The 26204-nt window shown below is 41.9% G+C and overlaps 1 protein-coding gene across 6 annotated transcripts in view; it reads right to left on the bottom strand.

Annotated features, from left to right (window-relative positions):
• SLC28A1 (solute carrier family 28 member 1) overlaps positions 1-26204 on the bottom strand; it is a 68380-nt gene that overhangs the window by 5296 nt on the left and 36880 nt on the right. For all 6 annotated transcript variants that reach the window (XM_053594490.1, XM_053594492.1, XM_053594491.1 and 3 more), the window contains 3 exons: positions 8775-8905; positions 7278-7446; positions 6977-7174 (listed from right to left, as the gene is read on the bottom strand). In XM_053594490.1, coding sequence (XP_053450465.1) covers positions 6977-7174; positions 7278-7446; positions 8775-8905 — 498 coding nt within the window. The remainder of the gene's footprint in view (positions 1-6976; positions 7175-7277; positions 7447-8774; positions 8906-26204) is intronic.

Raw genomic sequence — 26204 nt, 5'->3', positions numbered from 1 at the left:
GAGACTGCAAACCAGAAAGGCCTTACCTGTGAACTGTTTCAGTGTACTCAGTTGAACTGCCTTGGGGAGAGCTTGAGCAGGAGTGTGGAGAACTTTGGGCATTGTCTGGGGCCCCAGACTGAGCCACTGAGCTGGGCGCAGGAAGCCATTGTGAAAGAACTGCCCCGGCAAGCTCCGCCCTCAGGGTCTCAGAGCAAGGATTGGGCAGGTCAAAGTAACCTACTGACTGAGCAGCCTAAAGGCGAGGACTCAGCTGCCTTACAGCCTTAATCCTTAGGGGCAGAGTGAGATGGTTTTGGCACACTAGAGCCTTGGGCTGTTGCCCTGGGTAGAGTGCCGTGACATCACAGCTCATAGCAACCTCAAACTCCTGGGCTTGGCACTGCCCAGACCTCCATAAGAGCCGTGGAGTGACCCCCGACCCGTGACCCGCACCCACCAGGCCACCGCATTCCATGACCAGGAACTGCGGAAGCCACGCAACCCTGCGTCCTCCCTCCTGTGTCCTCCCAGCTTCCACACTAGCCCGTTCATCTGGAAAGGGACTCTGGTAGCTGCGTGCCCTTTGGAGCCCTCCCTGCCTCTGCCCAGAGCTCTTCTCCTGACCAGAGACTGCTGGAGCCTTGGGCTCTCTGTGCCAAAGTCACTGGGCACCTGGCACTCCCAGAACCGTGTGCACCACCCCAAGCCCTGTTGCTGGATCCGGGTGTGTCACAAACTGGAGCTGCTTCCACAACCAGAACTCCCTAGCTAGAGCAGCCCCAGAGGAACTACACAGGGTCACTCCCTACAAAGATCCAGCAACAATAGAGTGATCCCGCTGGGGTCTAATCTTGGAGAGACACCTCCCGAATTCTGAGGACAGCCAGAGGCAATGGTGAAAAACAATCATGAGGTGAAATCAACAGAAAAACTCTGGCAATATGAATAATCAGAGTAGATGAACTCCCCCAAGGATCAGTGGGGCAGAAACAGCACAAGAGCCCATGCACAAACAAATAGCTGAGATGTCAGAAATTGAATTCAGGATCTGGATAGCAAATAAGATCAAATTAGAATTCCAAAAGTTATCTCAAGAATTCAACGGATTCAAAGACCAAATGACCAAAGATTTCGACACATTGAGACAAGAAGTTGCATCCCTCAAAGATCTGAGAAACACAGTAGAATCCCTCAGTAACAGAATGGAGCAAGCAGAAGAAAGAATTTCTGACATTGAAGACAAAGCTTTCGAATGCTCCCAAACCCTCAAAGAAAAAGAGAAATGGAGAGCAAAAACAGACCACTCTCTCAGAGAGCTCTCGGATAATTTGAAAAAAACCAGTATTTGTCTTATAGGGATCCCCGAAAGTGATGAAGTGGCTTCACAAGGCACAGAGTCTCTTTTCCATGAGATTATGAAGAAGAACTTCCCAGACGTGCCAAGAGATTCTGAAATTCAGATAGCAGACAGTTTCAGAACTCCAGCATGACTCAACCTGAATAAGACATCCCCCAGACACATCATAATCAATTTCACTAAAGTTAATATGAAGGAGAAAATTCTGAAAGCTGCCAGACGAAAGAAAACCATTACCTACAAGGAGAAGAATATAAGAATAACTGCAGATCTCTCTGCTGAAACCTTTCAAGCTAGAAGAGGATGGTCATCAACTTTTAATCTCCTAAAACAAAATGACTTTCAACCCAGGATCCTGTACCCAGCTAATCTGAGCTTCATTTATGACGGAGAAATTAAATACTTCAACGATATTCACATGTTGAAGAAATTTGCCACAACTAAACCAGCTCTCCAAAACATTCTTAGACCTATCCTCCATAAAGACCAGCGTAATTCTCCACCACAAAAGTAAACCCACTCAAAAAATTTTTGATCAAATTCCAACTCCCACAGTCGCAAAAGGATTAAAAATGTCCACTGGTCTCTTGAAAGGCTTATCAATACTCTCAATTAATGTGAATGGTTTAAATTGTCCTCTAAAGAGGCATAGGTTGGCGGACTGGATACAAAAACTCAAGCCAGATATCTGCTGCATCCAAGAATCGCATCTTACATTAAATGACAGATATAGACTCAAGGTGAAGGGATGGTAATCTATATTCCAGGCAAATGGAAAGCAGAAAAAAGCAGGCGTTCCCATCCTGTTCGCAGACGCAATAGGCTTTAAACCAACCAAAATAATTAAGGATAAGGATGGACACTTCATATTTGTTAAAGGTAATACTCAATATGATGAGATCTCAATTATTAATATTTATGCACCCAACCACAACGCACCTCAATTTATAAGAGAAACTCTAACAGACATGAGCAACTTGATTTCCTCCACTTCCATAGTAGTTGGAGATTTGAACACCCCTTTAGCAGTCCTGGATAGATCCTCCAAAAAGAAGCTAAAGCAAAGAAATTTTAGATTTAAACTCAACCATTCAACATCTGGACTTAACAGACATCTACAGAACATTTCATCCCAACAAAACTGAATACACATTCTTCTCATCAGCCCACGGAACATACTCCAAAATTGACCACATCCTAGGCCACAAATCTAACCTCAGAAAATTAAAAAAAATAGAAATTATTCCTTGCATCTTCTCAGACCATCCTGGAATAAAAGTTGAACTAAATAACAATAGGAACCTTCATACCCATACAAAAACATGGAAGCTAAACAACCTTATGTTGAAGGATACATGCGTTATAGATGAGATCAAGAAGGAAATCACCATATTTTTGGAACAAAACAACAATCAAGACACGAATTACCAGAACCTCTGGGATACTGCAAAGGCAGTCCTAAGAGGGAAATTTATAGCACTGCAAGCCTTCCTCAAGAAAACGGAAAGAGAGGAAGTCAATAACTTAATGGAACATCTCAAGCAACTGGAGAAAGAAGAACACTTCAACCCCAAACGCAGCAGAAGAAAAGAAATAACCAAAATCAGAGCAGAATTAAATGAAATTGAAAACAAAAGAATTATACAACAGATCAATAAATCCAAAAGCTGGTTTTCTGAAAAGACCAATAACATAGATAAACCTTTGGCCAACCTAACCAGGAAAAAAAGAGTAAAATCTCTAATTTCATCAATCAGAAATGGAAATGATGAAATAACACCAGACCCCTCAGAAACAAAAAATCCTTAACGAATACTACAAGAAACTCTACTCTCACAAATATGAAAATCTGAAAGAAATCGACCAATACCTGGAAGCACGCCACCTACCAAGACTTAGCCAGAATGAAGTATAAATGTTGAACAGGCCTATATCAAGTTCTGAAATAGCATCAACTATACAAAATCTTCCTAAAAAGAAAAGCCCAGGACCAGATGGCTTTATGTCAGAATTCTACCAAACCTTCAAAGAGGAACTAGTACCTATATTACTCAACCTGTTCCAAAATATAAAAAAAGAAGGAATATTACCCAGCACATTCTACGAAGCAAACATCACCTTGATCCCCAAACCAGGGAAAGACCCAACAAGAAAAGAAAATTATAGACCAATATCACTAATGAATACAGATGCTAAAATACTCAATAAGATCCTAACAAACAGAATCCAACAACACATCAAAAAAATTATACACCATGACCAAGTGGGATTTATCCCAGGGTCTCAAAGCTGGTTCAATATACGTAAATCTATAATGTAATTCAACACATAAACAAACTTAAAAATAAAGATGATATGATTCTTTCAATTGATGCAGAAAAAGCTTTTGATAATAACCAGCATCCCTTCATGATCAGAGCACTTAAGAAAATTGGTATAGAAGGGACATTTCTTAAACTAATAGAGGCCATCTACAGCAAACCCATAGCCAATATCGTACTGAATGGAGTTAAATTGAAATCATTTCCACTTAGATCAGGAATCAGGCAAGGTTGCCCATTGTCTCCATTGCTCTTTAACATTGTAATGGAAGTTTTAGCCATTGCAATTAGGGAAGAAAAAGCGATCAAGGGTATCCACATAGGGTCAGAAGAGATCAAACTTTCACTCTTCGCAGATGATATGATCGTATATCTGGAAAACACTAGGGATTCTACTACAAAACTTTTAGAAGTGATCAAGGAATATAGCAATGTCTCAGGCTACAAAATCAACACCCATAAATCTGTAGCCTTTATATATACCAACAATAACCAAGCCGAAAAAACAGTCAAGGACTCTATTCCTTTCACAGTAGTGCCAAAGAAGATGAAATATTTGGGAGTATACCTAACAAAGGATGTGAAAGAGCTATACAAAGAGAACTATGAAACTCTAAGAAAAGAAATAGCCAAAGATGTTAACAGATGGAAAAACATACCATGCTCATGGCTGGGAAGAATCAACATTGTTAAAATGTCCATACTGCCCAAAGCAATATATAATTTTAATGCAATTCCTATTAAACTCCATTGTCATACTTTAAAAATCTTGAAAAAATAATACTTCGTTTTATATGGAATCAGAAAAAACCTCGAATAGCCAAAACATTACTGAGCAATAAAAACAAAGCAGGAGGAATCACATGACCAGACCTGAGACTGTACTATAAATCCATAGTGATCAAAACAGCATGGTACTGGCACAAAAGCAGAGAAGTAGATGTCTGGAACAGAATAGAGAACCAAGAGATGGATCCAGCTACTTACCGGTATTTGATCTTTGACAAGCCAATTAAAAACATTCAGTGGGGAAAAGATTCCCTATTTAACAAATGGTGCTGGGTAAACTGGCTGGCAACCTGTAGAAGATTGAAACTGGACCCACACCTTTCACCATTAACTAAGATAGACTCTCACTGGATAAAAGATTTAAACTTAAGACATAAAACTATAAAAATACTCAAAGAAAGTGCAGGGAAAACTCTTGAAGGAATCGTCCTGGGTGAATATTTTATGAGGAGGACTCTCCAGGCAATTGAAGCAGTATCAAAAATATACTACTGGGACCTGATCAAACTAAAAAGCTTCTGCACAGCCAAGAACATAGTGAGTAAAGCAAGCAGACGGCCCTCAGAATTGGAGAAAATATTTGCAGGTTATACCTCCGATAAAGGTCTAATAACCAGAATCCACAGAGAACTCAAACGTATAAGAAGAAAAGAACATGTGACCCCATCTCAGGGTGGACAAGGGACTTGAAGAGAAACCTCTCTAAAGAAGACCGACGCAAGATCTACAAACACATGAAAAAAAGCTCATCATCCTTAATCATCAGAGAAATGCAAATCAAAACTACTCTGAGATATATCACCTAACCCCAGTAAGACTAGCCCACATAACAAAATCCCCAAACCAGAAATGTTGGTGTGGATGTGGAGGAAAGGGCACACTTCTACACTGCTGGTGGGAATGCCCACTAATATGTTCCTTCTGGAAAGATGTTTGGAGAATACTTAGAGACCTAAAAATAGACCTGCCATTCGATCCTATAATTCCTTTACTAGGTTTATACCCAGAAGACCAAAAGTCACAATATAACAAAGACATCTGTACCAGAATGTTTATTGCAGCCCAATTCATAATTGCTAAGTCATGGAAGAAGCCCAAGTGCCCATCGACCCACGAATGGACTAGCAAATTGTGGTACATGTATACCATGGAATACTATGCAGCCTTAAAGAAAGATGGAGACTTTACCTCTTTCATGTTTACATGGATGGAGCTGGAACATATTCTTCTTAGCAAAGTATCTCAGGAATGGAAGAAAAAGTATCCAATGTACTCAGCCCTACTATGAAGCTAAATTATAGCTTTCACATGAAGACTATAACCCAACTATAGCACAAGACTATGGGGAAAGGGCCAAGGAAGGGGAAGGGAGGGGGGAGGTTTTGGTGGAGGGAGGGTAATGGGTGGGGCCACATCTATGGTGCATCTTAGAATGGGTACAGGCAATTGCACTAATGTACACAGCTATGATTTAAGAATAAAAAAAAACAAACAAATAATGTAACTAGAGCTTGCATTCTTTTAGAATGGTTAATTTTATAGAGGTTCTATGGTTTTTAAATTAAAAAGAAATTTTAGCCAGGCATAGTGGCTCACACCTGCAAACCTAGCACTCTGGGTAGCTGAGACAGGTAGATTGCCTGAGCAAGATCAAGACTCTATGTCTACCAAAAATAGAAAGATTGGCTCAATGCCCATAGCACAGTGGTTATGGCATCAATCACATGCACCAAAGGTGGCGAGTTCGAACTTGGCCTGGGCCAGCTAAACAAGAATGACAACTGCAACAAAAGATAGTTGGCAGGAGCCTGTAGTCCCAGCTACTTGGGAAGCTGAGGCTAGAGAACTGCTTAAGCCCAAGAGTTTGAGGTTGTTGTGAGCTGTGACACCACAGCTTACTAAGGGTGACATAGTGAGACTCTGTCTCAAAAAAAAAAAAAAATTAAATTAATTAATTAATTAACTGGGTGCCTTGGCAGGTGCCTATAGTTCCACCTGCTTGGGAGCCTGAGGCAAGAGAAGCATCTAAGCCCAAGAGTTTGAGGTTGCTGTGAGCTGTGACACCAGCACACTCTAGCCTGGGCAACAAAGTGAGATTATCTCAAAAAATGTTTTTCTTTGATGCCAAGAGCCAACCCCTATGCTGAATGCAGTATATTAACACTGAGGTGATGGTGAGTCTTCCTACATCCTCACTCTCCTCCCGGCTCACTGGATACTCCTGCATATTCTCTGGGGTACAAGTGGCAGGGGTTGCACCTGTTTTCCAACTGAACAAGCAAGGTGCAGGGACTGCCCAAGGCCGCAGCAGAAGGCAGCCCATCTAGAGCTAGAGCTCAGCTGTCTCACACAGCGCTCTTTCTTTATGCTTACACTCAGCTTGCTAAGAGGCCTCAAGGAAGATGGCAGCAAAGCCGAAAGACATCCCGTTTCTCAGGAGCACAGGATATGGGAGGTCAAGGCCACTTCAGTGTGTCTCAGCCAGGCCCAAAGAGCTGGGCTGCAGGGAGGGGGCTGAGGTACTCACGGAGATCCACTGCTTCCTGGTGCCAGCCCACTCCTCAGCCCCTGCCAGGCGGTGCTGCTTGTACTTGGAGAGTTCCTGATAGGCCACAAACTCATTCAGAAATAGCTTGGTCCCCAGCAGCTCAGCCACCACTGGGCAGTCCTCCCAGGCCACACCCATCAAGAAGGCCACCGGACGCAGGACATAGGAGCAGATGAGCTGAGGGTGCAAGGGCAAGAGACATGGCTGGGACCTGCACTGGGCCAGGCTGTAGCTCCCTGCCTGTTCGGAGCCATCTGCCACAGGCTGCCTGGGACCACACCTGGAAGCTGAGCTCCTGGACGTCCACCATGTCTCCCAGCCAGGACAGGGCAGCATTGACGAAGGCCAGCACAGCTAGGAATGCGATCAGGTTGGCAGCAATGTTGGTGACCACCCTCACTGAGATGCTGGCCCCACTGCTGACTGCTTCTATGAGGTTCTGAGCATCTCTGTCGTTGGGAGCAAAAGCAGTTATTACTGGCCTGTCCCCACAAACAGCAAGGGTCCCCATCCTGCGGGCTCAAAGAGAAACTGTGCAACAGAGTATTATCAGAGCTGGAGAACTCTTAAACAAGAGTTTGCTGAGATCCAGACAGAAAAAGGGGCTGGTCCTAAGACCCAGGTTTCTAGCACAGTGCTGTCCAAGTCAGGAGCCATCAGCCACATGTGGCTTTTGGTTCAAATTGAGTTGTGCTGTAAGTGCAAAACACACACCAGATTTGAGGGATTTAGTACAAAAAAAGAAAAAAACTTTCAATGACTTTCATATTGACTGAAGTATAAAAATATTTTATGTTGAAATGACAGTATTGCTGCTGTATTGGCTTAAGTAAAATATCTTACTAAAAAGTCTCCCATTTCTTTGCATTTTTTAAAAGATACCTACTAGAAAATTGAAGATGACAGATGCGACTCATGTCACACATAGCATTGCTCTGGAGCTTCAGGGGATATGAGGCTGGGGGTCCCTCTGGGTCCCCAAGCACATTTGTCCAAAGGGGGCATTTTCAACATGTTTGAAGCATTAAATGTAACACCAACCCAGTGGTTAAGACTGCAACGAAGAGATGTTAGGAGGTGAGTGAACTCAAAGACAGCATTTGTGATGACAGTACGTGGTTGACACTGGTGCCCAGGGTTCAGACTCGTGGGGGAGTGGCAGGGAGTCTTCTATGACTTATGAGACACAGGCAAACACCCCAGGCCATGCCCCTGAGACTTGATCAGTCTATTGTTTCCTGCTGGTCAGAGAATGGAAATTAAGATGTGAGAACTAGAGTCTGCATTTTTGCAAGCACTGTGGTTAGAATGTTTGTTCCCTCTCATGTTAAAACAATCCCCCAAGTGGCAGCATTGAGAGGTAGGGCCTGTGAGAGGTGCCTGGATCATGAGGGCTGACATTAATTTTGGATTAGTGGATTAATGGGCTATCCTGAGAGTAGGACTGGCGGCTTCGTACAAGAGGGAGGGTGACCTGAGCTAGTGTGCAGCACACTCAGTCCCCTTGCTGCGTGCCACCCTGCACTATGTCAGGACTCTGCAGCAAGAAGGTTCTCACCACATGCAGCCCCTCGACTTTGAACTCCTCAGCTTCCATAAATAAGAAATAAATTTCCCTTTTCACAAATTTCCCACGTTCGGGTATCCTGTTATAAGCAGTGACAGGGGAGAGGTGGGCCTGAGCTGGTGGAAGACGGGGATGGCACAGAGAGCAGGACCCCCACCGTGCTCCCCCCACCCTGCCCACTGCCCCTGTAGGCCGTCCTGCTGTGCTCACCCGTAGGTCAGTTTCACATCTTCCTCACTCCTGAACTTGGACTCCTCCACCTCTGGGTAGATCAGCTTGGAGAGGGCCAAAGCACAGGGGGCAGCCATCACGGAAGCAGCAATCAACGAGGAGGCATCGATCTGTGAGGGCGAGAGTCAGGGTGACAGGCGGGCAGAGAAACTTTGAGGGCCAAGGAGCAAGGCCTAGGCAGCAGAGGACAGGTGTAGTGTGCACCCATGGTGTGTCCTTGTCACCATCACTGCCATCGGCATTCCCCGTAGTGACAGGCCTTGTGTGTTAAGGGCCACAGGCCGCACACACAGGACTTGTGTTAGGCAGGTGAGGACTGCTGTCCTCACTTCATAGACAGGGAGACTGAGGCTCCAGAGGGTTAAATATGACTTGCCCAAAATAAAATAAGGAAAGGAATTAGAACCCATCACATCTTTTGACTCCAACTTCAAGGTTCTTCCTTCCTATTCAGGCTGTCTCTCTTTCAGCACTAATCCTCATTAGCTGAGTTTTCTCTATTAGCTGAGGGCTTTGCTATGGTTCCTGACAAAACTCAGAACCTGATAGTTGAAGTGGATTTAAGGGGTAACCCAATTCAACCTCACATAGCTCATGTACTAGTATGGGAATGTACTCCCTCTAGAAAATTGTTTTTCAATCTTTTTTATCCCACGGCACACTTGAACCTGTAGTTATACTTCCACAGCACGCTTAAATTAGGTTGGTCCCCAAAAAGAGGGGAAAAAAGCAATACACTCACTGTGCTTTGAACTCCTTTGAAAATAATTTTATTAATGATCTTTAATAATTTTCACAGCACCCTGATTGAAAATCACTGGTCTATACTATAGAGTATAGGCTCTGTCCTTGAATGCTTACCATGATGGGGAACTCACCACCTCCAGGCAGCCCATCAAACTACCCATCCCTCAGTTAGAGAACTCTCTCTCGGGACGTCTGCCACCTGTAACAGCCATGCCCTGGCCCTGAGTCTGCCTCTTGCACCCACCCTGTAAAAGCCCTTCCCAGCAGGATGTGGAACATCAATCCTGGGTTTCTCCCTTCCCATAGACAAATGTAACACTTTATTCTTCCCCACCACTGTGTCATTTACTGAGTGGGTAAATGAGAACCAGCTCAAACATCTAACCACTGGAGAGTGGCTAAACTCTGTAAGGCTGGCCCTGAAAATGATGGGGTCAGAGCCTCGCAAGGACGTGGGGAAGTGCCCATGAAATCACATGCAGAGAGCCACCAAAACTGTGGGGAAGAAAACAGACTCCAAAATTACACACAGAAAGAAGATCAGAAGGAAATACACACCAACAAATTAGCTATCTCTGGCTAGTGGGGCCAAGGGTGATTTTCTTTTCTTTCTGCTTTTTGGTATTTTTCGAACTACTCCATATATATATATATATAATTTTTTATAAAAGAAACAGACTTTTTCTCCTTAAAGTTCACAATATGCCAATCGCATTCTTAAATTTTAAAGAATGCAGGTAAGTTGAAGTGGACACTCAAAAGCAAAGGGCAGAAATCCAGGAAGACACCCCATTATCATCTCAGGGAAGTACCAGGGCCAGCTGATGAAAAACCAGGCGGGAAACCCTCTAATGCACCCAAACCCAGGGAATGTTCTTCTTGTTCTAACCCCCAGTTGTTCTTTTCAATGATAAACAGATATTCCTTAAAATACAGAGGACACCTGGCTACGGCTTGATATTCCCCCCATCCCTGCCACGGGCGCTAGGTGTGCAGTCCAGGTCCTGTCCCTTGCTAGAAGAAGCCAAGATGGGGGCAGGTATCCTCTCTGGACTTTCTCTGCTGGGTTTTCGGACGTCCCCTCCTCTCTTCTCAGTTGCCCAGCTGCAGTGGGGACAGTGCCACATCTAGAATCTTGGAGTTTGTCCCTATACCACGAGACTCTGCCCCTTCTTCCAGTATATACATTACATACTGTTTGTAAACTTGAGTCCTAGCAGGCACAGACTCTGCAGTTGTCACATTCCTGGACACTGTCCTCTGACTGGGCCAGTTGTGGCCACAGCCTCAAATGCTGCAGCCAGAGGCTTCCTGCTCACTGTTGAAAGAGCTAAGTCCTGCACAGGTGGGTGTCTGGTGCTGACACAAAGCCTCTCTCATTCTGGCTGTTCTGCAGGCCCGTGACATCCCCTGGCCCTGCCCCTTAGGCATCTAGTCAGAAATACCTTCAGTCCTAGCATCCCAGGCCCAGTCCTGCCACAGCCTTTCTCTCCCTGACCCAGACATGTCCAATGTGGAGAGGGATGGGAAGTAAGAGACTTCCACTTGAATTTTCAAAAGGCTCTTTACAGAGAAGGGAGTAAACAGAGATGATAATGCACATGATGTGAGCTCATTTCAGAAGGACAGATTTCTGAACCCAGTATTTAAGAAAAAGAACTTCCAGGGCAGCGCCTGTGGCTTAAAGGAGTAGGGCGCCGGCCCCATATACTGGAGGTGGCGGGTTTAAACCCAGACTCGGCCAAAAACTGCAAAAAAAAAAAAAAAAAAAGGAAAAAGAAAAAGAACTTCCACTCCCTGACACCCTGCTAATCATTTCTACATGTGATTGCATCTAATTCTCATCCTGCTATGTGTGGGCAGCACTCTGCCTGTTGTACAGCTGTGGATGCTAAGCTGTAGATCTCACGTGGCCCTGCCCAGGCTCTCACAGGCCCTGTGCACAATTCACAGAGGAACATGGGTGGCCAAGTCCTCAGCCTCACCCTGCACAGTCTGAGAGTCTTCTCTCCTAGGGCCGCTGAGATGGAGCAAAGAGATCGGTTTCTAGAGGCCACCTCGGAGAGCTGTTGTTACTTTAGTGCCTTCGGGAAAGACAGCCTAGGTGAAGCTGTGCATGGAAGTCACAATGAAAGGATTCAGTTGTGACTGCTGGGGCCAGGGGCCTGGGGGAGGCCTAGACCAGCACTGTCCACACAAATATCATAACTGAATAACTGAAAATTTCACATAACTGAAAATAATACATCCATAACTGAAAATTTTCTTGTAGCCACATTTTAAAAAGTAAAAAGGTGACATTATTTATTTATTTATTTAATTTCTGAGACAGAGTCTCGCTTTATCACCCAGGCTAGAGTGCTATGGCATCATCATAGCTCACTATAACCTCAAACTCCTGGGCTCAAGTGAGTCTCCTGCCTCAGCTCCCTGAGTGCTGGGACGACAGGCACCTGCCATTACAGCTAGCTAATCTTTGTATTTTTTGTAGAGACAGGGTATCCCGATGATGCTCAGGCTGGTCTCGATCTCCTGGCTTCAGGTTGTCCTCCCATCTCGGCTTCCCAAAGCACTAGGATTATAGGCCTGAGTTACTATGCCCAGCCTATTAATTTTAATAGGGTGTTGTTTATCCCAATATATCTCAAATAGGTAGTTTCTCTCTACTTATATAATCAATAAAAGTTATTAATATTTCTTTTTTTTTTCTGTACTAAGTCTCAACAGCATTTCACATCTCAAGTACTCAATAGCCACCTGTGGTTAGTGGCCCCTGTGCTGGACCACACAAGTCTGGAAATATCTACCTATGAGCAATAGGAGGGGCACAGGGCAAAGAGAGCCAGAAGTTGAACAGCAAAGTGAAAGGTTTTGTTTTGTATTTTTTTTTTTTTGAGACAGTCTCATTCTGTCACCCTGGGTAGAGTGCTGTGGCATCAAACTCTTGGGCTCGGAGCCTCTTGCCTCAGCCTCCCAAGTAGCTGGGACTACAGGCGTTGGCCATGATGCCTTGCTAGTTTTTCTGTATTTTGTAGAGACGCATCTTGCTCTTGCTCAGGCTGGTCTCAAACTCCTAAGCTCAGGTGATCCAGAGTACTGGGATTACAGGCATAAGCCACTGTGCCCCGCATAAAGTGAAAGTTCTTAAAAATAGGGGAGCTTCGGGGAGGCGGAGCAAGATGGCAGCCGAGTAACAGCTTCCTTGCATCTGGGCACTGCATGAGAACTTAAAGAGCAAGAGGAAGTGAAAGGAAAATTAGGGCAAGGAAACAGATAAAAGAAATCACTCATGAGGAAGAATCAGCAGAAAACTCCAGGCAACATGAAGAACCAGTCCAGAACAACCCCGCCAAAGGACCATGAGGTAGCTACTGCAGAGGATTCCACCTATAAAGAAATGTTAGGAATGACAGAAAGGGAATTTAGAATACACATGATGAAAACAATGAAAGAAATGATGGAAACAATGAAGGAAACTGCTAAAAAAGTGGAAAATAACCAAAAGGAAATCCAAAAACAGAATCAAATAAGAGATGAACGATATGAAGAATATAAAAAGGATATTGCAGAGCTGAAGGAACTGAAACAGTCAATCAGGGAACTTAAAGATGCAATGGAAAGTATCAGCAACAGGTTAGACCATGCAGAAGAAAGAATTTCAGAGGTAGAAGACAAAGTTTTTGAGATAACTCAGATAGTAAAAGAGGCAGAAAAGAAGAGAGAGAAAGCAGAATGTTGACTGTCAGAATTATGGGACTTTATGAAGCGTTCCAACATACGAGTTATAGGAATTCCAGAAGGGGAAGAAGAATGCCCCAGAGGAATGGAAGCCATACTAGAGAATATTATCAAAGAAAATTTCCCAAATATCACCCAAGATTCTGACACACTGTTTTCAGAGGGCTATCGGACCCCAGGTTGCCTCAACTCTAACCGAGCTTCTCCAAGACACATTGTGATGAACCTGTCCAAAGTCAAGACAAAAGAAAAGATTCTGCAAGCTGCCAGGAGTAAGCGCCAGTTGACCTACAGGGGAAAATCCATCAGAGTGACCGCAGACTTCTCTAATGAAACTTTCCAAGCAAGAAGACAATGGTCATCTACCTTTAATCTACTTAAACAGAACAATTTCCAGCCCAGAATTCTGTACCCTGCTAAGCTAAGCTTCAAAATTGACGGAGAAATCAAATCATTTACGGATATATAAACATTGAGGAAATTCGCCACAACAAGACCAGCTCTACAGGAAATACTTCAACCTGTTCTACACACTGACCACCACAATGGATCAGCAGCAAAGTAAGAACTCAGAAATTAAAGGAAAGAACCTAACCTCCACACTGATGCAAAAGATAAAACTAAGCAATAGACCCTCACAAAATAAGACGAATAGAATACTACCACACTTATCAATTATCTCAATAAATGTTAATGGCTTGAATTCCCCACTGAAGAGACATAGATTGGTTGACTGGATTAAAAAACACAAGCCATCCATTTGCTGTCTGCAAGAAACACACCTGGCTTCAAAAGACAAATTAAAGCTCCGAGTCAAGGGTTGGAAGACAATTTTTCAGGCAAATGGAAGTCAGAAGAAAAGAGGAGTTGCAATCTTATTTTCAGATACATGTGGATTTAAAGCAACTAAAGTCAAAAAAGACAAAGATGGTCACTTTATATTGGTCAAGGGAAAAATACAACAAGAAGACGTTTCAATTCTAAATATTTATGCACCGAATTTAAATGCTCCCAGATTCTTGAACAGACATTACTCAGTCTGAGCAATATGATATCTGATAATACCATAATAACAGGGGAATTTAACACTCCTCTTACAGAGCTGGACAGATCCTCTAAACAGAAATTACACAAGGATATAAGAGATTTAAATGAGACCCTAGAACAACTGTGCTTGATAGACACATGTAGAACACTCCATCCCAAAGATAAAGAATATACATTCTTCTCATCACCCCATGGAACATTCTCCAGAATTGATCATATCCTGGGACACAAAACAAATATCAACAGAATCAAAAGAATTGAAATTTTACCTTGTATCTTCTCAGACCATAAGGCACTAAAGGTGGAACTCAACTCTAACAAAAATTCTCGACCCCACCCAAAGGCATGGAAATTAAACAATCTTCTGTTGAACAACAGATGGGTGCAGGAAGAAATAAAACAGGAAATCATTAACTTCCTTGAGCATAACAACAATGAAGACACAAGCTACCAAAACCTGTGGGATACTGCAAAAGCAGTTTTGAGAGGAAAATTCATCGCTTTAGATGCCTACATTCGAAAAACAGAAAGAGAGCACATCAACAATCTCACAAGAGATCTTATGGAATTGGAAAAAGAAGAACAATCTAAGCCTAAACTCAGTAGAAGAAAAGAAATATCCAAAATCAAATCAGAGATCAATGAAATTGAAAACAAAAGAATCATTCAGAAAATTAATGAAACAAGGAGTTGGTTTTTTGAAAAAATAAATAAAATAGATAAACCATTGGCCAGACTAACGAGGAATAGAAAAGTAAAATCTCTAGTAACCTAAATCAGAAATGATAAAGGGGAAATAACAACTGATCCCACAGAGATACAAGAGATCATCTCTGAATACTACCAGAAACTCTATGCCCAGAAATTTGACAATGTGAAAGAAATGGATCAATATTTGGAATCACACCCTCTCCCTAGACTCAGCCAGGAAGAAATAGAGCTCCTGAACAGACCAATTTCAAGCACTGAGATCAAAGAAACAATAAAAAAATTCCAACCAAAAAATGCCCTGGTCCAGATGGCTTCCCTCCAGAATTCTATCAAACCTTCAAAGAAGAGCTTATTCCTGTACTGCAGAAATTATTCCAAAAAATTGAGGAAGAAGGAATCTTCCCCAACACATTCTATGAAGCAAACATCAACCTGATACCAAAACCAGGAAAAGACCCAAACAAAAAGGAGAATTTCAGACCATTCTCACTCATGAATATAGATGCAAAAATTCTCAACAAAATCCTAGCCAATAGATTACAGCTTATCATCAAAAAAGTCATTCATCATGATCAAGTAGGCTTCATCACAGGGATGCAAGGCTGGTTTAACATACGCAAGTCTATAAACGTTATCCACCATATTAACAGAGGCAAAAATAAAGATCACATGATCCTCTCAATAGATGCAGAAAAAGCATTTGATAAAATCCAGCATCCTTTTCTAATTAGAACACTGAAGAGTATAGGCATAGGTGGCACATTTCTAAAACTGATTGAAGCTATTTATGACAAACCCACAGCTAATATTTTACTGAATGGACTAAAACTGAAAGCTTTTCCTCTTAGAACTGGAAGCAGACAAGGTTGTCCTCTGTCACCTTTACTATTCAATGCAGTGCTGGAAGTTCTAGCCAATACAATTAGGCAAGACAAGGAAATAAAGGGAATCCAAATGGGAGCGGAGGAGGTCAAACTCTCCCTCTTTGCTGAGGACATGATCTTATACTTAGAGAAACCCAAAGACTCAACCACAAGACTCCTAGAAGTCATCAAAAAATGCAGTAATGTTTCAGGATATAAAATCAATGTCCACAAGTCAGTAGCCTTTGTGTACACTAATAACAGTCAAGATTAGAAGCTAATTAAGGACACAACTCCCTTCACCATAGTTTCAAAGAAAATGAAATACCTAGGAATATACCTAACGAAGGAGGTGAAGGACCTCTATAAAGAAAACTATGAAATCCTCAGAAAGGAAATAGCAGAGGATATTAACAAATGGAAGAACATACCATGCTCATGGATGGGAAGAATCAACATTGTTAAAATGTCTATACTTCCCAAAGCAATCTACCTATTCAATGCCATTCCTATCAAAATACCAACATCGTACTTTCAAGATTTGGAAAAAATGATTCTGCATTTTGTATGGAACCGGAAAAAACCCCGTATAGCTAAGGCAGTTCTCTGTAACAAAAATAAAGCTGGGGGCATCAGCATACCAGATTTTAGTATGTACTACAAAGGCATAGTGGTCAAGACAGCATGGTACTGGCACAAAAACAGAGACATAGACACTTGGAACCAAATTGAACACCAAGAAATGAAACTAACATTTTACAACCACCTAATCTTTGATAAACCAAACAAGAACATACCTTGGGGGAAAGACTCCCTATTCAATAAATGGTGTTGGGAGAACTGGACGTCTACATGTAAAAGACTGAAACTGGACCCACACCTTTCCCCACTCACAAAAATTGATTCAAGATGGATAAAGGCCTTAAATTTAAGGCATGAAACAATAAAAATCCTCCAAGAAAGCATAGGAAAAACACTGGAAGATATTGGCCTGGGGAAAGACTTCATGAAGAAGACTCCCATGGCAATTGCAACAACAACAAAAATAAACAAATGGGACTTCATTAAACTGAAAAGCTTCTGTACAGCTAAGGAGACAATAACCAAAGCAAAGAGACAACCTACACAATGGGAAAGGATATTTGCATATTTTCAATCAGACAAAAGCTTGATAACTAGGATCTATAGAGAACTCAAATTTATCCACATGAAAAAAGCCAACAATCCCATATATCTATGGGCAAGAGACATGAATAGAACTTTGTCTAAAGACGACAGACGAATGGCTAACAAACACATGAAAAAATGTTCATCATCTCTGTATATTAGAGAAATGCATATCAAAACAACCCTGAGATATCATCTAACCCCAGTGAGAATGGCCCACATCACAAAATCTCAAAACTGCAGATGCTGGCGTGGATGTGGAGAGAAGGGAACACTTTTACACTGCTGGTGGGACTGCAAACTAGTAGAACCTTTCTGGAAGGAAGTATGGAGAAACCTCAAAGCACTCAAGCTAGACCTCCCATTTGATCCTGCAATCCCATTACTGGGCATCTACCCAGAAGGAAAAAAATCCTTTTATCATAAGGACACTTGTACTAGACTGTTTATTGCAGCTCAATTTACAATCGCCAAAATGTGGAAACAGCCTAAATGCCCACCAACCCAGGAATGGATTAACAAGCTGTGGTATATGTATACCATGGAATACTATTCAGCCCTTAAAAAAAATGGAGACTTTACATCCTTCGTATTAACCTGGATGGACGTGGAAGACATTATTCTTAGTAAAGCATCACAAGAATGGAGAAACATGAATCCTATGTACTCAATTTTGATATGAGGACAATTAATGACAATTATGGTTATGGGGAGGGAAACAGAAAGAGGGAAGGAGGGAGGGGGGTGGGGCCTTGGTGCGTGTCACACTTTATGGGGGCAAGACATGATTGCAAGAGGGACTTTACCTAACAATTGCAATCAGTGTAACCTGGCTTATTGTACCCTCAATGAATCCCCAACAATAAAAAAAAATAAAAAAAATAAAAATAAAAATAGGGGAGCTTGGAGGAGAGAGCAAAAGGGGCTCTTCTGGGGTTCTAGACTGAGGAGTTGAGGCTTATGGCACCCAGTCCAAGGAGAGAAGGGATGGGAAGGCAGGGCAGTGTAGTGGCAGACAAGAGCCAGGTGGGGGCAGAAGAGAGTTTCTCTGGAGACTAGACAAGGACAGATCCCCAGGTGGGAGGGAAGGGGGTAAGTGAAGAAAGGGGAAAGTGGGAAAGGAGGAAGGTGAGGAAGAGGGGAAGAGAGGCGTGTTCCATGCTGTCCCCTGGGCCAGCTATAACTGTAGCCTGCGGCCAGCTTCTAAACCACAGCTGTGACTGGAGGCCCATGGCACACAACTGACCCTGGCTACCTCTGTACATTCTGTACAGCTAAAAGAAAGTAGGCACCTGGCAGTGAGGAGGCCAGATTGCCCAGGGCTGGCCCTGAACTCTAGCCTGAGAAAGGAAAGAAAGGAGGGCTGAGTTTTAAGCCAGACTGTAGAAAGGGCGAGTATTTCTTCTGTATTTAAATTTTGCCTAGAAGTCCCAGCAATGCTTTTGCGCTGACTATGGGGACCAAAGCAAGGTTAAGACATTTAAAGGCCCTAAGTACTGAAAATATTATGGCATCCCCTTCCTCAGTATTCTACCATGAAAAATGTTTCAGATACAAGGTTTTGGGTTACCAATATTGAAATATCAAATTCCTTCCAAAAACAATTGGTGGTGGGCAGGTGGGGGCTGCACCAGCTCTAGTGAGCCCTTCCTAGACTCTAGCAAGACAAGGTGCAAACCAGATTACAGTCTCTAGGATGCTAGGACAGAAATTCCCAACGTGCAAGGGGCTTTTCTTGAAAAGTCTTGCAGCCACCAGCTCTCCCCAGGCAGGTCTGTGGGGATGTGGAGCTTTGACAGGGGTAGTCCAGGTGCCCTCAGTGAAAGAGATACTGAGGGGCAGGCTACCCTGTCCTCTTATCCACCCCTTTGGCCACACCCAGGGACAGAGATGAGAGAGACAGGTGGAATTCAGGACAGTATAGGTCATTCCATGGTCTCCTCATCCATATATTCACAGCATCAGGAGAGCTTAGGGGGGCAGGCACAGGCTGGTCAGGGTTAATCTCCAAACCAGGCCCACTGCACTCCAGGGCTAAATGGCATCACGGCTTATGGAACTACCAGCTCATGTCCAACCTGCTGGACACAGAGGCTTTTCTTTTCTTTTCTTTTTTTTTTTTTTTGAGACAGAGTCTCACTATGTCACCCTCGGTACAGTGCTGTGGCATCACATCTCACAGCAATCTCAAACTCTTGGGCTTAAGCAGTTCTCTTGTCTTAGCCTCTTGAGTACCTGGGACTATAGGTGCACGCCACAATGCCAGCTATTTTTTTGTTGCAGTTGTCATTGTTGTTTAGCTGGCCTGGGATGAGTTCAAACCCACCAGGTTCCCTGTATGTGGCCAGCACCCTGCCCACTGAGCTACGGGCATCACCCAGGCTTTTCTTTTTATACTGTTGCAAATAGTGTTGAAATTTCACATTGTTTGAACACTTGTGAGAACATTTCTGAAAAAAAAATAGAAGAGAGAGAGAACATTTCTGTGTCATAATATTCCTAACTGGATCAAAGGAAAGGAATATTTTTAAATTAATTGATATATATATATATAAATAAAATATAATTTAAAAATTAAAAAAAAATGACTGTAGATGTTCTCCAAAAAGATTATTGCAAATTAAACTCCCACTATGAGTGGGTGAGTTCCCCACACCCTTGCCATTTATAGGCACATAAAGTGTTATATATCAATTAGAACAGATGTAAGTTACCATTGTTTTAATTTCATTAAACATCAGTGACCTTGAGTATGTTTTGATAATTTATGAACTATTTTCTCCTGATCAATAATTTTTTTCACCCACAGGAGGTTTTTCACGTTTATCAGTCAGCTCTGTCCACTTTTTCTTTTATTTCCCTGGATTTTGTGCCATGACCAGAATGTTACAAGAAATAAAGTAAGTTGTAGAAAAGAATGGGTAGAGGTATTATGGTGGGAGAGCAAGATGGTGGCCAAGTAATAGCTTCCTTGCATCTGGGCACCGTGAGTATGGGGAGATAAGACTCCAGGCATCTCTGGCTGGTGGGATCTGCCTATAATCATCCCTTTGAGGATACAGGGAGTCAGCCAGAGACTTCTGTACCTCAAGAGGAGGACAAAAACAGAGGAAAACTGGCAAATAATCGCGTGTGTTCCATCGGTCTAATCCCGCCGACAGCTGTAAGTGCAGTAGCAGCGAGACTGCAAACCAGAAAGGCCTTACCTGTGAACTGTTCTGGTGTTTTTGGACTTGGCACTCAGTTGAACTGCCTTGGGGAGAGCTTGAGCGGGAGTGTGGAGAACTTTGGGCATTGTCTGGGACCCCAGACTGAGCTGCTGAGCCAGACAGACGGAGCTAATAGTGTTTGGCTGAGGGCTGCAGGAGCCATTGTGAGAGAACTGCCTCAACAAGGTCTGCCCTAGGGGTTGCAGAGCAAGGATTGGGCGGGACCTAGTTACCTAGTGACTGAGCAGCCTAAAGCCAGGGTCTGAGCCGCCTTATAGCCCTAACCCTCAGGGGCAGAGTGAGACCGGTTTTGGCACACTGGGTAAGTGGATAGCCACTTCAGCAGTGATTCCAGTGACAAACACTTTCCTGGGAAAGCTACTGCTTAGCAAGTTTAGAAGCTTAAAGTGCCTTTTAAGAGGGCTGAAGAGAGACTTAGGGTATCTATCCTGTGGGGTTTGAGAAATCAGTGGAGGCCTCCAGTCGTATCAGCATTGTAATTAACATCTCATACCCCAGAAGACCACCTGTTGCCCAGACAATATTCAACAAGATATATATACTACTTTGTTTTTGGTTGTTTTTTATTTTGCTTTTTATTGTTTGTTTTGATTTTGCTGTTGTTGTTTTGTTTTTTAATTTCAACCTTTTCCATACAGATTTTTTCTTTTCTTTCTCCAGTTTTCTAGTATAAATACAATTTCCCATTGCTGCCCTTTCCAATAACTAGAACTTCATTTTTGCTAGTGTTTCTACCCCTGTTATTTGGTTTTTCACCCAATTTTATCCCGTAAAGTTTTCTGTTTGCTTGTTTTGGTTTGATTGATAGCATTTTTGTCTTTCTTCTCTACTTGGTGGAGGTGGGGTACTGTGTCTGATCAGGTTACAAAGAGTTGCTGACCTCAAGGGAACCACCCAACCGGGCACCCCCAGAGGTTGGGATTTTTTAAGGTTGTGTCAAAGTACCCTACTGTACACCTATATTGCTCTGTCTCCCTCTTTCTGTGCCTATCTTCTTTTTGTCAATATTACTTTTACCCACACCCTCTCCTTTCTCTATTTTCTTTTCGTTTTTTCCTTCTTTCTTTCATCCCTTCTTGCTTTTCAACCTTCTCATCCTTCTGCTCCTATACCAAAAGGACTCATTGAAACCTTAGTCCACAGGCATGGGAACTTAAAGAGCAAGAGGAAGTGAAAGAAAAATTAGGGCCAAAAAAAACAGATAAAAGAAATCACTCATGAGGAAGAATCAGCAGAAAACTCCAGGCAACACGAAGAACCAGTCCAGAACAACCCCTCCAAGGGACCATGAGGTAGCTACTGCAGAGGATTCTACCAATAAAGAAATGTTAGGAATGACAGAAAGGGAGTTTAGAATACACATGATGAAAACAATGAAGGAAATGATGAAAACACTGGAAAATAGGGCGGTGCCTGTGGCTCAGTCGGTAAGGCGCCAGCCCCATATACCGACGGTGGCGGGTTCAAACCCAGCCCTGGCTGAACTGCAACCAAAAAATACCCAGGCATTGTGGCAGGCGCCTGTAGTCCCAGCTACTCGGCAGGCTGAGGCAGGAGAATCGCTTGGGCCCAGGAGTTGGAGGTTGCTGTGAGCTGTATTTTATCATGGCACTCTACCAAGGGCCATAAAGTGAAACTCTGTCTCTTAAAAAAAAAAAAGTGGAAAATAACCAAAAGGAAATCCAAAAACAGAATCAAATAAGTGATGAACGATATGAGGAATATAGAAAGGATATAGCAGAGCTGAAGGAACTGAAGCAGTCAATTAGGGAACTTAAAGATGCAATGGAAAGTATCAGCAACAGGTTAGACCATGCAGAAGAAAGAATTTCAGAGGTAGAAGACAAAGTCCTTGAGATAACTCAGATAGTAAAAGAGGCAGAAAAGAAGAGAGAGAAAGCAGAACGTTCACTGTCAGAAATGCCCCAGAGGAATGGAAGCCATACTAGAGAATATTATAAAAGAAAATTTCCCAAATATCACCAAAGATTCTGACACACTGCTTTCAGAGGGATATCGGACCCCAGGTCTCTCAACTCTAACCGAGCTTCTCCAAGACACATTGTGATGAACCTGTCCAAAGTCAAGACAAAAGAAAAGATTCTGCAAACTGCCAGGAGTAAGCGCCAGTTGACCTACAGGGGAAAATCCATCAGAGTGACCGCAGACTTCTCTAATGAAACTTTCAAAGCAAGAAGACAATGGTCATCTACCTTTAAGCTACTTAAACAGAACAATTTCCAGCCCAGAATTTTGTAACCTGCTAAGCTAAGCTTTAAAATTGACGGAGAAATCAAATCATTTACGGATATACAAACATTGAGGAAATTCGCCACAACAAGACCAGCTCTACAGGAAATACTTCAACCTGTTCTACACACTGCATCACAATGGATCAGCAGCAGAGTAAAACCTCAGAAATTAAAGGACAGAACCTAACCTCCACACTGATGCAAAAGATAAAAATAAGCAATGGACTCTCACAAAATAAGATGAGTAGAACACTACCACACTTATCAATTATCTCAATAAATGTTAATGCCTTGAATTCACCACTGAAGAGACATAGATTGGCTGACTGGATTAAAAAACACAAGCCATCCACTTGCTGTCTACAAGAAACACACCTGGCTTCAAAAGACAAATTAAAGCTCCGAGTCAAGGGTTGGAAGACAATTTTTCAGGCAAATGGACGTCAGAAGAAAAGAGGAGTTGCACTCTTATTTTCAGATACATGTGGATTTAAAGCAACTAAAGTCAAAAAAGACAAAGATGGTCACTTTATATTGGTCAAGGGAAAAATATAACAAGAAGACGTTTCAATTCTAAATATTTATGCACCCAATTTAAATGCTTCCAGATTCTTAAAACAGACATTACTCAGTCTGAGCAATATGATATCTGATAATACCAGGGGAATTAATAACAGGGGAATTTAACACTCCTCTTACAGAGCTGGACAGATCCTCTAAACAGAAATTAAACAAAGATATAAGAGTCTTAAATGAGACCCTAGAACAACTGTGCTTAATAGACGCATATAGAACACTCCATCCCAAAGATAAAGAATATATATTCTTCTCATCACCCCATGGAACATTCTCCAAAATTTATCATATCCTGGGACACAAAACAAATATCAAGAGAATCAAAAGAATTGAAATCTTACCTTGTATCTTCTCAGACCATAAGGCACTAAGGGTGGAACTCAACTCTAACAAAAACGTTCGACCCAAAACAAAGACATGGAAATTAAACAAACTTCTGCTGAATAACAGATGGGTGCAGGAAGAAATAAAACAGGAAATCATTAACTTCCTTGAGCATAACAACAATGAAGACACAAGCTACCAAAACCTGTGGGATACTGCAAAAGCAGTTTTGAGAGGAAAATTTATTGCTTTAGATGCCTACAGTTGAAAAACAGAAAGAGAGCACATCAACAAACTCACAAGAGATCTTATGGAATTGGAAAAAGAAGAACAATCTAAGCCTAATGTCAGTAGAAGAAAAGAAATCTCCAAAATCAAATCAGAGATCAATGAAATTGAAAACAAAAGAATCATTCAGAAAATTAATGAAACAAACAGTTGTTTTTTTTTGAAAAAATTAATAAAATAAATAAACCATTGGCCACACTAACTAGAAATAGAAAAATAAAATCTCTAGTAACCTCAGTCAGAAATGATAAAGGGGCAATAACAACTGATCCCACAGAGATACAAGAGATCATCTCTGAATACTACCAGAAACTGCATGCCCAGAAATTTGACAATGTGAAAGAAATGGATCAATATTTGGAATCACACTCTCTCCCTAGACTTAGCCAGGAAGAAATAGAGCTCCTGAACAGACCAATTTTAACCACTTCGTTAAAGAAACAATAAAAAATCTTCCAACCAAAAAATACCCTGGTCCAGATGGCTTCCCTCCAGAATTCTATCAAACCTTCAAGGAAGAGCTTATTCCTGTATTGCAGAAATCATTCCAAAAAATTGAGGAAGAAGGAATCTTTCCCAACACATTCTATGAAGCAAACATCACCCTGATACCAAAACCAGGAAAAGACTCAACCAAAAAGGAGAATTTCAGACCAATCTCACTCATGAATATAGATGCAAAAATTCTCAACAAAATCCTAGCCAATAGATTACAGCTTATCATCAAAAAAGTCATACATCATGATCAAGTAGGTTTCATCCCAGGGATGCAAGGCTGGTTTAACATATGCAAGTCCATAAATGTTATCCACAATATTAACAGAGGCAAAAATAAAGATCATATGACCCTCTCAATAGATGCAGAAAAAACATTTGATAAAATCCAGCATCCTTTTCTAATTAGAACGCTGAAGAGTATAGGCATAGGTGGCACATTTCTAAAACTGATTGAAGCTATCTATGACAAAGCCACAGCTAATATTTTACTGAATGGAGTAAAACTGAAAGCTTTTCCTCTTAAAACTGGAAGCAGACAAGGTTGTCCTCTGTCACCTTTACTAGTCAACATAGTGCTGGAAGTTCTAGCCAATACAATTAGGCAAGACAAGGAAATAAAGGGAATCCAAATGGGAGCAGAGGAGGTCAAACTCTCCCTCTTTGTTGATGACATGATCTTATACTTAGAGAACCTCAAAGACTCAACCACAAGACTCCTAGAAGTCATCTAAAAATACAGCAATGTTTCAGGATATAAAATCAATGTCCACAAGTCAGTAGCCTTTGCATATGCCAATAACAGTCAAGATGAGAAGCTAATTAAGGACACAACTCCCTTCACCATAGTTTCAAAGAAAATGAAATACCGAGGAATATACCTAACAAAGGAGGTAAAGGACCTCTATAAAGAAAATTATGAAATCCTCAGAAAGGAAATAGTAGAGGATATTAACAAATGGAAGAACACACCATGCTGGTGGATGGGCAGAATCAACATTGTTAAAATGTCTATACTTCCCAAAGCAATCTACCTATTCAATGCTATTCCTATCAAAATACCAACATCGTACTTTCAAGATTTGGAAAAAATGATTCTGCATTTTGTATGGAACCAGAAAAAACCCCGTATAGCTAAGGCAGTTCTTAGTAATAAAAATAAATCTGGGGGCATCACCACACCAGATTTTAGTCTGTACTACAAAGCCATAGTGGTCAAGACAGCGTGGTACTGGCACAAAAACAGAGATATACACACTTGGAATCTAATAGAAAACCAAGAAATGAAACTAACATCTTACAATCACCTAATCTTCGATAAACCAAACAAGAACTTACCTTGGGGGAAAGACTCCCTATTCAATAAATGATGTTGGGAGAACTGATATCCTCATGTAAAAGTCTGAAACTGGACCCACACCTTTCCCCACTCACAAAAATTGATTCAAGATGGATAAAGGACTTAAATTTAAGGCATGAAACAATAAAAATCCTCAAAGAAAGCATAGGAAAAACACTGGAAGATATTGGCCTGGGGAAAGACTTCATGAAGAAGACTGCCATGGCAATTGCAACAACAACAAAAATAAACAAATCGGACTTCATTAAACTGAAAAGCTTCTGTACAGCTAAGGAGACAGTAACCAAAGCAAAGAGACAACCTACACAATGGGAAAGGATATTTGCATATTTTCAATCAGACAAAACCTGGTAACTAGGATCTATAGAGAACTCAAATTAATCCACATGAAAAAAGCCAACAATCCCATATATCAATGGGCAAGAGACATGAATAGAACCTTCTCTAAAGAAGACAGACTAATGGCTAAAAAACGTATGAAAAAATGTTCATCATCCCTATATATTAGAGAAATGCAGATCAAAACCACCCTGAGATACCATCTAACCCCAGTGAGAATGGCCCACATCACAAAATCTGAAAACTGCAGATGCTGGCGAGGATGTGGATAG

This window comes from Nycticebus coucang, chromosome 6 (assembly GCF_027406575.1).
Source record: "Nycticebus coucang isolate mNycCou1 chromosome 6, mNycCou1.pri, whole genome shotgun sequence".
In the NCBI taxonomy this organism is placed as follows: domain Eukaryota; kingdom Metazoa; phylum Chordata; class Mammalia; order Primates; family Lorisidae; genus Nycticebus; species Nycticebus coucang.
The sequence above is the reverse complement of the archived record's forward strand: the minus strand, read 5'-3'. Positions and strand labels throughout refer to the sequence as shown.